The sequence below is a fragment of the Prinia subflava genome, chromosome Z (assembly GCF_021018805.1).
Source record: "Prinia subflava isolate CZ2003 ecotype Zambia chromosome Z, Cam_Psub_1.2, whole genome shotgun sequence".
In the NCBI taxonomy this organism is placed as follows: domain Eukaryota; kingdom Metazoa; phylum Chordata; class Aves; order Passeriformes; family Cisticolidae; genus Prinia; species Prinia subflava.
Window position 1 is genome coordinate 1,598,012 of NC_086283.1, and position 15,213 is coordinate 1,613,224.

The 15,213-nt window shown below is 39.7% G+C and overlaps 1 protein-coding gene across 5 annotated transcripts in view; it reads right to left on the reverse strand.

The window, feature by feature from the left end:
- Window positions 1–15,213, reverse strand: part of GRIA2 (glutamate ionotropic receptor AMPA type subunit 2) — an 89,931-nt gene that overhangs the window by 45,465 nt on the left and 29,253 nt on the right. For all 5 annotated transcript variants that reach the window (XR_010083406.1, XR_010083407.1, XM_063421831.1 and 2 more), the window contains exon 3: window positions 2,663–2,902. Coding sequence is in view for 3 of the 5 variants with exons in the window: in XM_063421831.1 (XP_063277901.1) it covers window positions 2,663–2,902 (240 nt within the window). In the remaining 2 variants the exon portion in view is untranslated. The remainder of the gene's footprint in view (window positions 1–2,662; window positions 2,903–15,213) is intronic.

The following is a 15,213-nucleotide window of genomic DNA, read 5'->3' on the forward strand; positions in this document are numbered from 1 at the left end:
AAAAGACAAATCAGCCAAACTGAAATACATTTATTCTGAATAATTGTTTCAAAAATCATTTAGCAGATTTCAGGTTCTCCAGCTTGTCTAAATTTCCTCTGAGTTAAACAATTTCAACTAGGCACAATTTAATAAGGACTATTAATGTAAATACCACCCATTGCAAAGGGTTCCTATACTTTACTCCTCTGATCTTCTATTTTTCCTAGGATTTCTCTTTGCCTGAGGTACTCTCTGCAGAGATATCAAATGGCTGCCTGGATTGCTTATTGCTTGCTTTTTTTTTGGTGGGGGGGGCCGTGGTGGCAGATTTCTCATCCCCATAGAGTTTAGTTTATTCTGATAGCAATAAAATGTTGCAAAATCACAAAAAAATATAAAAGACTACTGAACAGGAAGTATTTTCAGCAATACTTTTGTGAAAGTGAAATTTTCTGGAGAGGAGTAACAAAAGTGGAAGACTCTGCAGAGCAGAAAACTCCAGCAACTTCAGTTGCTATTTTTTAAGCTGCAGGAGCACTTCTGCTTGGGAAACTCATGTCCTGAACCTCTTTTGGTTACCACGAGACAAACTTTTAATGCAGTGAACTTTAAAAAGGAAGACAGAAGAGAGGCTGAACAACTTAGCAATTCTTTTACAGACAGAATCTTACAATAATGCAACTAGTTTTTCCAAAACTCACTGTTGGTAATGGCAGAGAGGAGGTAAGGATGGTAAAGGACACTACTCCACGTTACATGAACATAACTAGTGTACTAAGGCAGTAAGAGCTTGGGCACACATATACTGAATGGCATCATTCCTTATGGACAGGAATGACAGGAAATTGCCCTGTACTTCAGCCAGTCAGGCCCTAACCACAGAGGTGCTCTAACACTAGCAATAAACAATTCTTAAGGAATAAGTCATCAAACTAATTCTTATTAGCCTTCATAGATTCCATGAAGAATATTCATGGAATATATTCAATGGAATATATTCATGGAATATATTCAATATTCCTCTTTGCCTTTTTTATCTCAGTCCTGAAGGTGGAAACATCTTCAGCTCTATATAATTCCTTAAATATACATCACTGTCACTACACTAACAGGCAAAAGTGCTTAAAGGAACTGTGGACTTGTGTATGTGGGACTGGATGTCAATGTAGCTGGCTACAGACTGCTTGACTCTGCAGGTGGACTTCATGCAATCTGTGGGGAGCATTGAGGAGCAACAATTTACTCCACATAAGGGTAGGAGCTTCATGCCTTGGACCTTGTTATCACTGGGGTGCCTTGCACAAATAAAACCAACAGGTAAGAAAAAAAGGGAGAACCAAAGGGTGGCTAGAAAGAAAAGTCTCATGCTATTATTCCTGGCCACATCCAGACAGTGCATATCACAAGAACTAGGTGTTTTTCAGATTTTCCTAAATATAAATCACATGCAGGTAACGTTCTGCCCGCTGCTAGATGTTTGACAGAGTACTGGCTAGGAAAGTAGTTTTACATCTGTCCTTTCTGAAAAGATAGTGAATGTTTCTGTTTCGAATGTAAATTTGAAAAGGAATTGCCAGAGAAATGAGTTTAGCATTAATTGTTCCATGTGACATTACCTTTGGAGGATACACACCAGGATTAGTTCCTCTAACTTGAGTGCTTACCAAAGTGATACAGAACTCTCTTGAGGAGACTCCTTCAGCTTCTGAACATCATGTACAAAATGGCATCAGAATGCAGGGGATTTAAAGTCACCCCACTACTCAGCAAATCATGGAGTGGTATAACCACGCTTTAACTCTACTAGCATTCTATAATTTAAAATGCATTTAATATTTAACTCTGACCAATTAACATGCATTGTTCAGGCTACAAAATAGCCTCTTTAAAGGGAACAAGAGCAGGTAAGGATAGAAGAAAGTTAGCCAAGGACTACTAGGTGAGGACAACCCAAAAATGGAATGATAATGAAATGATAATGAAATTCCAGAAAAAGCAATGAAAAATCCCACCTTTTCTGAATAAAGCTGCTTCTTCTCAGAAAACTAAATGATATACCACAATTTGCCAGTGACATTTTCATGTTCATAAACTGTTATATTATTACTTCTACAGCCATAGAAGGGCATGAAAAGGCTTTATGGGGAGTTAATTGATCCTAAGCAATGGGTTTGGATTTATCAACATCAACAATAAAATCTAAGCTCAACAGAGGTGAGAGACTCGATACCAAAAGCAAAGTCCCTCCAAAGAAGCAGGGACTGACTGCATCCAAAACTTATTGCTTGCCTGGTGCCCAACTACAGATTTTGCATATGTGGAGTGAATCTGTGGTAGCAGATAGCCCTTCATGCTCAGATTTTTTTTTTCCTTACATGTTTCTTTAACATCAAGAAAGAAAATCTTTACATAGAAACTGTTTTACAGCATGCGACTAATCTCACATTGCTTAACAGCTGCAATTCTATTAACGTATACCATAATAATTTCATTCTCATTTAAACAATTTTGTTTCTGTCCCAAAAGCTCATTTCTAAATTGAAGAAACACCCGATTCAATTACACTTACACTTGTTGGACGTAAATATTTCTTCCATTATTTACTTATCTAATACGAATTCCAGATTTCAACAAGATACACCTGAGAAACAGAGTGCAGGTTTGAAGTACCACACCTTACCTCTGTCACTGTCATACAAATATGCAAACTTGGTCCACTGATAGTATTCGATCAAGCTAAGAAGAGCTCCCTTGAGGTCAGGTCTCATCTGAATGACAAAGGGATGTGTTCCATCTGTTGGGAAGCTGGGAGTTATGAAGGAGACATGAAGAGTCCCACAGAATGATGTTATGGTATTTACAGACTTCTTGTCATAGAATCCAAAAATAGCAAAGACTCCTCTTGAAAACTGGGAGCAGACTAGAAAGAAGAAAGACAGAAAATTAGTGGGAGAACTTATTTTAAAAAAATATTGAAAACTCTATAATATATATTTATGAGAAATGTGTGTCTGAAAAGGGTCTGATCACATATATACCAGGCAAAAAACTAATACTCTGCTATGGACATAATTTGTTAGCGTTATCAATCAGTAATATAAAACTTACACTAGAAAAAAGAACAAGAAAGAAAGTATTGGGTATGTAGTGCACACTCCTAGATGATAAAACTCACCAGCTGTTACAGGTTGACACAGTTTGTTTTTTACGTGAAGTGGAAATAGGCCCCAGTGAGGACCTGAAGATTGTTTCTAGACAAACACCTATCAGAGTCCATTTTTGAATCCAGACATATTGTTGGACCATCGAGGAGGGCTAGATGCGACTTTGAGGAATACTCGTATAAAATTCTGAGGGAGGGCAAGTCTTTCCTTTCCTCCCGATCACTCGGAGAGGTGACATCAAGCCGGGCTCCCTTCCCCTTGGGGGCAGTGGGCTCCGGCCTGGCCGTGCCTCTGGGCACAGGAGGGCTGGAGCCAGCCAAGCCACGACGGACGGCAGGAGCTGGGCCTCTGGTAACACCTCTGGGCCCGGCCGGGCAGAGCCCACCCCCATTGCCACCGAGGGATGGGCAAAGACTGCCTCCCCCCTTCCCCCTCCTCCAGTGACTCCCGGGCTGAGAGGGAAAGAGAGGGGAAAAAGCCCAGACTCTGGTTGATCAATTGACCAATGCAGACCCGGGCAGACTGAACCCTCTCTGGCCAACCTGAAGCTTTCAGAACTCCAGCCCTTTCCCTGAGAGAGGGAGAAGAAAGACAGAGTGATTTAACACTAGAGACACAGCATGATATGCAGTCAGCGAAAGAACTGATAAAGATTATTGGAAGGAGAGATTGAGGAAGTGGACATTTCTGACTGGACTTCTCTGGATGTAAACCATGGAAACTGGACTGACATATCTCTTAAAATCATGGGAAGATAGGCATTTAGGGAGATGTTGTGCAAATTCGTGTGTAGATTTTGAACAAAGGTGTGTGTGATGGACTAAGTGACATTGATCTTATGAGATGCTTGAACAGAGATAGAGATAAGTGCATTGTGCTGGTGAAGAAGTGAGAAGATATATCTGTTCCCTGAGAAGAAGAATACTTTGTTCCCTTGAGTTGTGCATCTTTAAAAGGTGACACCCTAATATGGGAAAGCCTAGACCCATGACCCATAAGCAGCCTGGGAAACTGCTAATGGGAGGGGTCACAGAAGCAGGGATTTTACAGGGAGGCTGTTTTTTGTGAGAGCTAAAACCCGCAAAAAAACAGAGGGGAAATTCCGTGGGGGCATCAGAGAGACTCCTCTCCTTAAGAGATGGAAGATTATGTTTAAATGGTGAAACTGACTGAAAATTATAGTTTTGTCTCTCTGTGTGGGTTGTCGGAAAGTAAACAGTTTGCGGGGAAGAGAGAAGGCTTTTGAAAGCTTCAAAATTTTTTTTTAAATTTCTTTTTTTTTTTCTTTTTTTTGCCTTCCTTTAGTGTGTGTTAATAAAACTATCTTTGTAGCCTCTAAGTTGGGCCTGTTTTGCCTTTTTTGCTCCCAAAGGTCTATTTCACAGAAAAAAAAGAAAGTAAGCAAAAATTTAGTGCACTGGCCAGAAAAAGTTAAAATTGACGAACATGAAATTACTACCCAACTTATTCTCAAATTCCATTTATGTTGTAAAGAACAGTGATGACAGACATCAATGGCAGTTGCAATTCAAAAGATGAGATATTATGACCCCACCACACATAGCATTATGGAAATAGATAATGTTTTGTAATGTTAAAAATAAACTGCCTCTGAGGTCAAGACTCACTGAGCTTTTTGCAAAACACTTAAAATAACTTTCCATTTGTGGAAACACAAAGGCAAAACTAAGCCCAAATCTATCAAGAGCAGCAAGAAGTCCATTTGTTTTAAAACTCGTCTGTATCGAAGCATTATTTTAATTCCTCATTTGTAGGACTCAGCAAAAGCTGGTCCTTCTGGATGACACTTGCGGTCATGTAGCAGGAAGAATAACCTCATAGGTGTAAATAACATGCTGATCATTCACTTTTTATCAGTGAGACAATTCAACCCAGTAGATGAATGTGACTGACCAGGACAGCCTGTGCAAAACAGCTGGTTCTTCTGGGGTATTCTTTTCTTTGAGACTGCAGGGTATAGTACAGTACAATAAGGAAATATTAATCTCTGATTAATTCACACTTATCAGTTATGCATTCTTTGATTTGCAGAGTCACCTTGAACAAGACACATCCTTCTAGAGACACCTGACCTGCTTATAGATAGAAATCACCGTGTAATTGATGCTAATTTTGCCGTGCCACTTAGTGCACTAATCCTTGAATATAATTCATATAGGGGCAGAAATAAGTTGGTTTATTTTTAGAATTTCCTAGATTTGAACTAATAATATATTTTTATCTTTCAAAGTTATTGTATCATTATTTTTAAAATGCTGTTTCTTTTCTTAAAAGAAATATTATCCCTTTATGCCTGTTACTACTCATTGCTATCTTCTTTTCATGGCTTTGCCTATGTATCTATGCTACTACTCATCTCTCACGCCCTAATTATTCCTATACTCCAATTAAAAGCACCTAAACAGGATGAGTGAAATTCTGACTCTGCCAGTTTTAAGTTTTCACCTATTAACTTTAATTAGGTCAAAATTTCACCTCAGGTGAGAAAATACAAGTGATTAAAAAACTTGATGAGTAACACCTCTTTATAAAAGGATGCTGCAGGTTTGACAGGGCTAGAGTACAAGATGGTCCAACCCTTGCCATTCTAACTACAAATCATTACAGAACCATAAAATTGTTTTGAGTGGAAAAGATCTTTAAGATCAGAGTCCAACCATTAACTCTGCACTGCAAAGTCCATCACTAAACCACATCTGCAAGTGTCACATCTCAACATCTTTTAAAGACATCCACAATGGTTACTCAACGGCTTCCCTGGGATAATTGTTCCAATGCCTCCCAACCCCTCCCATGAAGAAATTTTTCCTCATATCCAGTCTAAATCCTCTACCCTAACTTGAGGCCATTTCCTCTTCTATTACTCATTATCTGAGAGGAGACCAACTTCCACATTGCTAGACCCTCCTCCCAGGCAGTTGGAAAGAGTGTCCCCTGATCCTCCTTTGCTCTACACCTTATATACCTAGCTCCCCCAATTGGTCCTCATAAGATTTGTGCTCCAGACCCTTTCCCAGCTCCACTGCCCTTCTCTGGACACGCTCCAGCACCTCAATGTCCTTCCCGTAGTGAGGGGCCCAGAACTGAACACAGGATTCAGGGTGAGGCCTCATCTGTGCCGAATAGAGGGGGACAGTCACTGCCTGGTCATGCTGGCCACACTATTGCTGATCCAGGCCAGGATGCCACTGGCCTTCTTGGCCACCTGGGCACAGCTGGCTCATGTTCAGCTGCTGTTGACCAGCACCTCCAGGTCCTCTGCCACAGGGCAGCTTTCCAGCTGCTCTTCCCCCAGCCTGTAGAGCTGCTTGGGGTTGTTGTGACCCAAATGCAGGACCTGGCATCTGGCCTTGTTGAACCTCATACAATTGGCCTCAACCCATCAATCCAGCCTGTCCAGATCCCTCTGCAGAGCCTTCCAACCTTCCAGCAGATCAACACACCACCCAGCTTGGTGTCCTCTGCAAACTGACCAAGGGTGCACTTGATCCTCTTGTCCCAGTGGTTGATAATTACATCAAACAGGGCTGGCCCCAACACTGTGTCCTGGGAGACACCACTTGTAACTGGCTGCCAGCTGGATGGAATTCCATTCATCACTGCTCTCTAGGCTGACCATCCAGCCAGCTTTTTACTCCTCCAAGCCATAAGCAGTCAGTTTCTACAGGAGAATGCTGTGGAAAATGGTGTCAAAGGCTTTACTAAAGCCAGGTAGACAAGATTCACAGCCTTTCCCTCATCCACCAAGCAGGTTGTCTTGGAATAGAAGGAGATCAGGCTGGACAAGCAGAACCTGCCTTTCACAAATCTGCGCTGGCTGGACCTGATCACCTGTTTTACCTGCATATGCCTTGTGACAGCATTCAAGATGACCTTTCCCAGCACCAAGGTTTGGCTGACAGGCCAGGTTATCCTTCCAATTCTTGTAGATGGGTCACCTTTGCTAATTGCAGACAATGGGACCTCCATAGTCCTAGCAGACTTGATGTCAAGTCAACTGACCCATGACCAAAAAAAAAAAAAAAACCCAAATCAAAATTCTACCGATGACATCAGGCTTAGAGCCAGGTATTGATCTTCTGGCTTGCTGTTTTCTACTGTTTCTTCCCTCATCCTCTCTGCACCTGGAAGGATAGAGGAAAATGCCATTTGTGCCTCTGATTCCTGGATAAGTTGTCCCAAGTCCCTGAAGTCTCTTGATTACTCTCAGAGAGACTTCAGGGACTTGGGACAGTCTTCAGGGACTTGCTCAGACTTCTGGTTGTAACTTCATAACTGCGTATGTGAAAAAAATCAATCAAGGATAATCAATCAAAGGCAGTATTCACAGCACGAAGCTTTCTCTCCATATCTTAAACCCAAGCCTAACGGAGGCACAGCTGGTGGCATAAGGTGCCTTCTGTTTCCTTCAGAGGGGACCCTCCTATGGAAATGACCCATCTTTTTTCTTTATGGAAGCAGTTTTGATGCACAGAGTAAGCCAACCGCAGCAACACCTCCATGCTGGATGAATCATTGCCCTTGTTATTGTTCAGATTCACTTGCAGAGCCTCATACCTGTTATGGGAGGGCACCTGACAAGGTGAGGCAGTCATAGAGGAGACAGCAGCTACACCAGGCAGGAATCTGTCACCATTGCCCCCTACCCCTTAAGTCACTGTGTTCACCCAGGCAAGAGAGGAAAGGGAATCTTCTGTGTCATGTATCCAGTCTGCCTGTCTAATGTCAGGTAGCCTTCAGTATCTCTCTCTCTTGCTCTGCCTGCTACTCCTCAACCCACTCACCTCCCAGCACTCTGTCACTGAGCACAGAGGAGTTCCCCTACCCAGGCATACCTCCCACAGGAGTGCTCCCTGCTGCTGGGCAGTACTGGTCAGAGCAGGCTCCACCCTCCAGCCCAACACCTGTGTGGTGCCATGTTCCCATCAGAGCCCTCTCTCTGGGCAGCTGTGTCATGTTGAACAAAGATGTCTGAAAAAGGCTGTGAATTTTCTGAATAGCTTTACTGTTTAAGTTACTGGAACTCCTTGTTCTATTCCACATCATTATGCTCTCACTGAGGCAAAACCAACCCACTACCTCCCCACACACTCATGAATGATTATTTCCCATGTGCAGCAAAGGCAAATACCATCTGAACTTGCTACAATAAAGGCACTGATGTCTCATAACTCACCTTCAAAAATGCACATAAAAATAGAGCATCAATTTACTTCTTCTGCATTCCCGGATGAGAATCTTGCAAACACTGTTATTTGTACACTACTGTGACCTTCTGAATTAAACCATTTTAATACTGTCTATAAGGTGACAGAGACAACAACAGTCAAAGGACCAGTGAAAAATAAAAAGGTTTTATGTCACTACTGCCAACACCTGGGATGCATTTCTCCTGTCACACTGCTTTTCTTCCATCATCGGTCAGTGATCTTAGGCATAGATTGAATAATGTTCCCCTACAGCAGCTAACAGCCAGAAAAATTGAAAACCATAGGTGATACCTTTTCAGAATCACCACCCATCCTCTCCTTGCCTTCCTGACACTGGAGACCTTTACCTGGACCCATGAGTTTTCTCACTTTTGCTCTGCCTTTCTTCTCTGTATGCTAGGGACAGAGGCGAGTGAGTGGCTGTGAGTGCTTTGCAGCTGGTAGGGTTAACCCTACCCACCTACCCACAGGACAGACCTGTAAATACTGCTGGCCTGTGTTCCACTGTACCTCTTCAGTGACACAAACATGCACCCATTCTACTCACTTCAGAAGACAACTGCTACTCTTTCAAACTGAACATCCTCCCTGACAAAGCACAAACTCATATCACAACTCATCACAACTTACTTAAATACTGCACTCTTGGATTAACACAGTGAACAACTCTCTGTTTGATAGTCTCTACACCTGATAAATCATCAGTCCTTAGAACATGTGTCTTCTTCTGAGGAAGGTTGGTAAAATTGGAATTTTGATATCCTCTCCTGCACGGAGTGAAAGACAAGTAAAAAGCACCAACTCCAGCTGGAAAAATCAAGTCACTGCAGTTCTAAGTACCTGGAGGAGCTGTGGTTTAAAAGCTGAATTATACACACACACACACGGGTAAACAATCCCAACAAACAATATGGTAAAATCAAAAACATCTTATATTTTTAAAATTATTATGAAACCTGCCAAACAGATACAATGTCTCATTTAATCAGGGCTCCCTTAATGTGAGATAAAATCTCTCTAACACAAATCTTCAAGTATGGACATAACTCACATCTGGGTCAACCAGAAAAATCAGGATCAACTATAATCCAGGTAAAAATAAATTTTCAGCAGCAATGATGTCACACAGAGGAACCTCAGTGTTGTGCTTTTTTTCTGTGAAATTCCACTAAAGGTCAGTGGGTAGGCACCTATGCTATGTAATAAAAACATGCTACAAATAAGCATTTAGACTTTGTCTAGAGACAAGTTCTTGCAATTCTTATGCTTTGTTTTTTTTTTTTCTTTTAGGAAGGAGCAGAAGGGAAAAGAAGGGACAGTATTTCCAAATATAATGGTGACCCAGCTGATAAAGCAGAAACTGCAATTGTTTTTGGCAGGATTCCCACCTTAGACTAAGTCTACAGTCATGTGGCTATTGCTGGAAGACATCAGTTTTATAATGGTGAATCACAAGCTGTTCACAATTATTAGAGTAAAGAAAAAAGTCATGATGATTAGGACTCATAAGCCATTGAAATATGAAAGATCTATTTCATTAATGCCATTAGAACCAACTGCCAGGATTCATTTCTTTCAAGCTCTCCTATATGAATTGGGGTCCTTTCTAGAAATAGTCTATGGCTTATTTGGCAACAAGAAGGGAAGAATATAGTAAGCTCATTTTGTGATCACTTTTCTAAAGAGTTTCTCCGAGAATGGCAAATAACAGTGAATTCCAAGACACAGGGTTAAAAGAGATTCTTGAGACGAAACTATTACCAGAAAGTTTTGCTATAGTTAAGGTTTAAGTATTTTATATTTGACTTCTTGTTCTACAAATATTGCCAGGCAAAAACCTAGCTTGCCTTTGTTTTCTAGAGCACTAAAAAGGTGCCCTAGACTTTTATTCCAAAAGCTAGGGGCCAGATTTGTTCAATAACAAAATTATGATTAAGCCTGCAATGAGAAATAGGTGCCCTGTCAGAGGGCAGCCAAAACTGCTTGCTCCATTATTAACTCTTCCATTGTTAACTATGTCTGTTTCTTCTTAGAACTCCTTATTGCCACAATGCATTCATACTTTTCTCTCTTTCCCACTTTCTCCATTTCACTCTTTTGTTTTATCAATGAACTCTGTAAGCAGAACAAGCTGATATTTATTTACCACTGTGGTCACAACTGGTTTTTCAGAAACAAAGAAATACAGCACTATACACTCTTAGCCTCTCATCATATGGAGCATATTTCTGTGATGCATATCATCCTAAACCCAACACTCAGGAATTACCTGCTGAAGAGTTCACTTGCAAATTCCAAATACAAACATATTACAAATATGCTAAGCTTTACACAATAAAGTCACTCCAGTGAAGGAATGATAGTTTGTTTGCATGACTGAAGAACTGAGTCATTAAATCACATAGAAACAGTTGGACTTGAATACATATGCTTAGAAACTCTTTCTGATTAAGCCCTCCTAAGCCAAGATTTTCTTCCTTCAGTATTCTCCAAAGGGAAAGTAATGAACCTAATAATTGTTTACATTCAGAGACAATTAAATTGGGAAAAAAATGAGCAAAGTGCTAATTACTTGCTAAAACAAATGTCTAATAGTACCTGGTTACAGGTAGATTTCCAAACACTGGTATCATGACTCTTGACATACTTCTGGATTTTTATTTATGAGAATTTTAACGCTTGGTTTCTGTCCAAACATGAAAATTTACAATGAGAAAGTATTTGCCATTCAGTGCTTGGATTTCAAATGCTGCCCAGTATTAATGTGGCTTTATATATTATTTTATTGTAATACCTTGGTTTATCATTAGTGCTAACAAAATTGTTTTAATATTAGCATAGGGAAATAAGTATTCAGTGCAATTATTTGATCACACACAATGGAATAATCATTCTCTTACTTCTATGAGAAAGAAACTATAGCATAAGTATAAAGAAAGAGTCAAGCATTGCCTCTCCAAAAGAGACCAAAACACAAATGAAACACTCATTGGCTTGAAAAGTTTACAGATGAGTTGGAAGTAGCCAGGAATAAGATGTAGAAACTGAATGCCCAGTTTACATAATAATTTCAGCATCTGAAAGACCGCATTATGAATACGCAGACCGTGGAAAGGAACAATAGATGGAACAAAAAATAAGCAGGAACCATAGAGAAAAGAAAGAATCCACGTATGATTGAAACTGTATCAGAAAATCACTGTGAAAATAAAAACCAGTATGGATTGCTTCCAAAGCCATTACAAAAAATGCAGCACAGCAGACAGCATATTGCATACACTTTCCTAAATTTTTTTTTCAGCTAATTTTATAGATACAGTCTGCATGGTCTATTTTATCCATTCAGGTTCTACAATTACCTCCTAGATATAAGCTACCCCTCAGGAAGATTGAATACAGCACAAGAAATCATCCAAGTCCATCAAGAGGGGATATTTAGAACCACAAAAATGTGTTTTAAGCAGAACAACGTGAGATAGAAATACTTTTTTCTAAAGGTCATGGTAGGCTAACTGAAATTGGGAAGAAAACAGTTCCCAAGGCTTAAAGAAGAGCATAATGACTGAAAGACAACAGACCAAAGCTTCACGGTAGTATTCAATAAAACATAGGGCACGGAGCCCAAATAAAGTCTGGCATTTTAAAATTCCAAGATACCCTTTATCAAAGCTCAGAAGAAATCAATGCCAATTAAAAAACTCAATGGAATCAGAACAAAAAATACGCTATACTTCTGGATAACAAAACACTGAGTTACACTGAAAAGACCTTCCCTTTTATGTCTGCAAATTTTAATTCCAGCCCTAATAAATGTGGAGTTTTATCTTACTTTAAGGATTTAAGAAAATCTGCCCAAAATTACTGACCTAAAGTGTGTATTTTCTTCTTTGCAGATGGTTCATACACCTATCTCATGGCTAAATAACCCCAAACAAACCAGACCTCATTGGGAAAGGTGATCATTGAATCTTGAGCTCACACACAAAGAGCGATGTGGAGCTCGTAAGTAGTTCAGTAATGAACCTCCTCACCTGGACACTCAGCATTAATACACAAAATGTGACTTACAGCAACAGACAGTGAGCTGGCAAGCCATTGGTCTATATCAGAATGGGGGGGACTCAGTTTTTCACAGAGTGACTAGCTCACAGCCTCAGAGACTGGAAAAGGAAGAATTTAAATCCCAAGACTGGAATGTCTGTAGAGGACAATTATGACGGAGCAGACAAAAGGATTGTTTTTTGCAAAAAATACATTTTTTTGCACAAAGGATTTTTACTGGCACAAATGCCATCTTCAGTTGTTGCTACAGCTTGAACTGTTTGCTCGGAGATTATGCAACTGAATGGAACTTTCCACACCTTGTTATTACCAAAAGCAGCTTTGATCATTTTGTAAAATTAGATTCAAAACCTGGTTTGCTGCAGTACAACACAATCTCAAAAGCCAGAGGAGAGGCAGATTAATCTATTTCAACCGGTCAATCATACTTCACACTGAGGAAGGAAACTTTGTGCCAGTACGGGATATTTTAAGCAGCACAAAAAAGCCTTCAAGAACTCAGTAGCCATCTGTTAGGAAAGTACATGATGATAGGCACAGCTTCGCTATATGCTAATGCTGCAGTAGTGAAGGTGGTAAATAAACATCATGCTCACAATGAAACAACAGGTCAGGAAACCAGTCTGTTTCAATGACAATTGCATTCAATTACATATTGTTTGGCTGTGCACTGTAAAGCATTTGAAAATCTTTTTTATTGCTATGATAATTACCATGATGGAAAAGAAATCATTACACACACAGTTGGAAAGAACTGTGTTAAAAATATTATGTTTTTATGAATCAAATAAGATTTTTGGAATAAAATTAAAATGCAATTCTCATGAAAGAAAAAAAAAAGTTCATATTCTACAAAATTCTTACACAATTCTTCACTGTTAGGATCCTAGTGTATTTGTCCAAATCTCCATTTTCTCCAGCTGAAGGAGATACAATGATTCCTGAACCCCAAATACAGTGACCTGAGAACTCTATTAAACAACAGAAATATAACTTTATCTTGTCTCCAAAATTCATATATTCTTTAGGAAGCTTCTCTCCCCTGCCTCACTTTTTTCTCTCCTCCTACCACCCCAAATAAAAACCATTCTGTTTCCATTTGATTACAAAAATTTTAAGTCAATCAGTTTCCTTCAGATCTAAGAACTCACCTTGCAAATATGTCTGTCTGGCTTTCTGACTGTGTTTCTACCTTTCCCAACAATTAGAACTTTGCAGTAACAAAAAATTTAAAGTGTCCAACAAAGTATTACCTCCTAGAAGCAAATAATCAAACCTAAGAGGAGGCTACTGGCTTTTTGGAGCTACAGTGCAAGTCATGGAGAAGTCATCTATTTCAAGGCCAGGCTCCTTTTTTTCAATCAGCATAATTCTACTGAATTTAACTGAGCCAATATAATTTATCCCAACTAAAAATGTAATTCTCCATTTTTAGCATAACCATTTTCACACATATTTTCAAACCAGAAATGTTATATACAACAGAATACTCATCATCTCTTCTTCCCCTTAATCAGCATTGCTGGAAGCATCCCATTTCTACATTTCATTAAACTAATCATATTCTAGTTCCCAAGAAAATGTCACTGTGTAAAACTGTCTTTGAAAAATTGTAAAAGGACTTGGAAAGAGATAAAATTAACTTGGTAGGCAAAAGTATTTTTTGTTAAAATGTTGACATATTGGGATTCAATTTATCAACTTGTTTTTCCTTAATTGAACTAGAAGGACCAACCATCACTCCTGAACAGATTGTCTAACACCATCTAAAAGGAAGGTTTCTGCACAGAGTTCCTCTGTTAGAAGGATGGGAATGGCTACGAGAGAAGACTCTGAGGTTCTCTCATAAGGATATAAAAAAAGTCTGTAACAAATCTCAAGGAAACTGTTGTAAGGGATAAAGAGCATTTCATGAGACTGAGAAAGTACAGCAAAAGATATGAAAGTGATCTATTACTTCTGAAGAAAGCTCCATATTACATTTTTAAAGGAATAAACTGTGATTTTCCAGTTGGTCACAAGTGACCTGCCATACATCATATTCTGAGAAAGTCAAATGTTTAGACCTTTTTATTATTTACATAACTCTGTCTGAAATGATGCAGCTAGGAGCATATTTCCATCACCCTGTACAGGCCAGCCCACACCTTGTCACTCCAGCACGGCCAGCACTGCAGCACACAGCTGCACTACAGCCTGTCATACTCAGCCTAAGCGCCCCTCCCTCCAGACAGCTGAACCTGATTTGCAAGTAAATTATCTAACTAAAATTTGTGCCTTACTCTGCTGAGAGAAATATCTCACACAAACTCATGACTAAATGTAACAGTAATAAAGACAATTTCCTATGCTGTCACAGGTCTAACAGCTTCTGCTCCTCATAGGAATAATGATGGATCTCTGCCACCTGTAACAACTTCCCTGCAGCATTATTCCAGCCTAAACCACTGACCTACAGCAAAGGACGGCTTCATGTGGCTCTTTTGGTGACATTTTAGCAGTACTTCCAGCCACAGTCTAACTTCCTGCAACATCTTGCAGATTTATGATACTCATTGAGATAATCAGCTGTTAACCTAATTTGTCAGGCTTTATTTGTATTTAGAAATGGTCCAGTACTCACATCACACACCGTCCTACCTGCATGCCCTATTTTTCAGTGACTGTAGAAGTAAGAGAAACATCATTTATTTGGGAAGTATTCAAAGAGCATTTAATAAACATTATTAGCAATACAAATCAGAAAAGCAGTACGATCCTCTTAATTAGGTCAT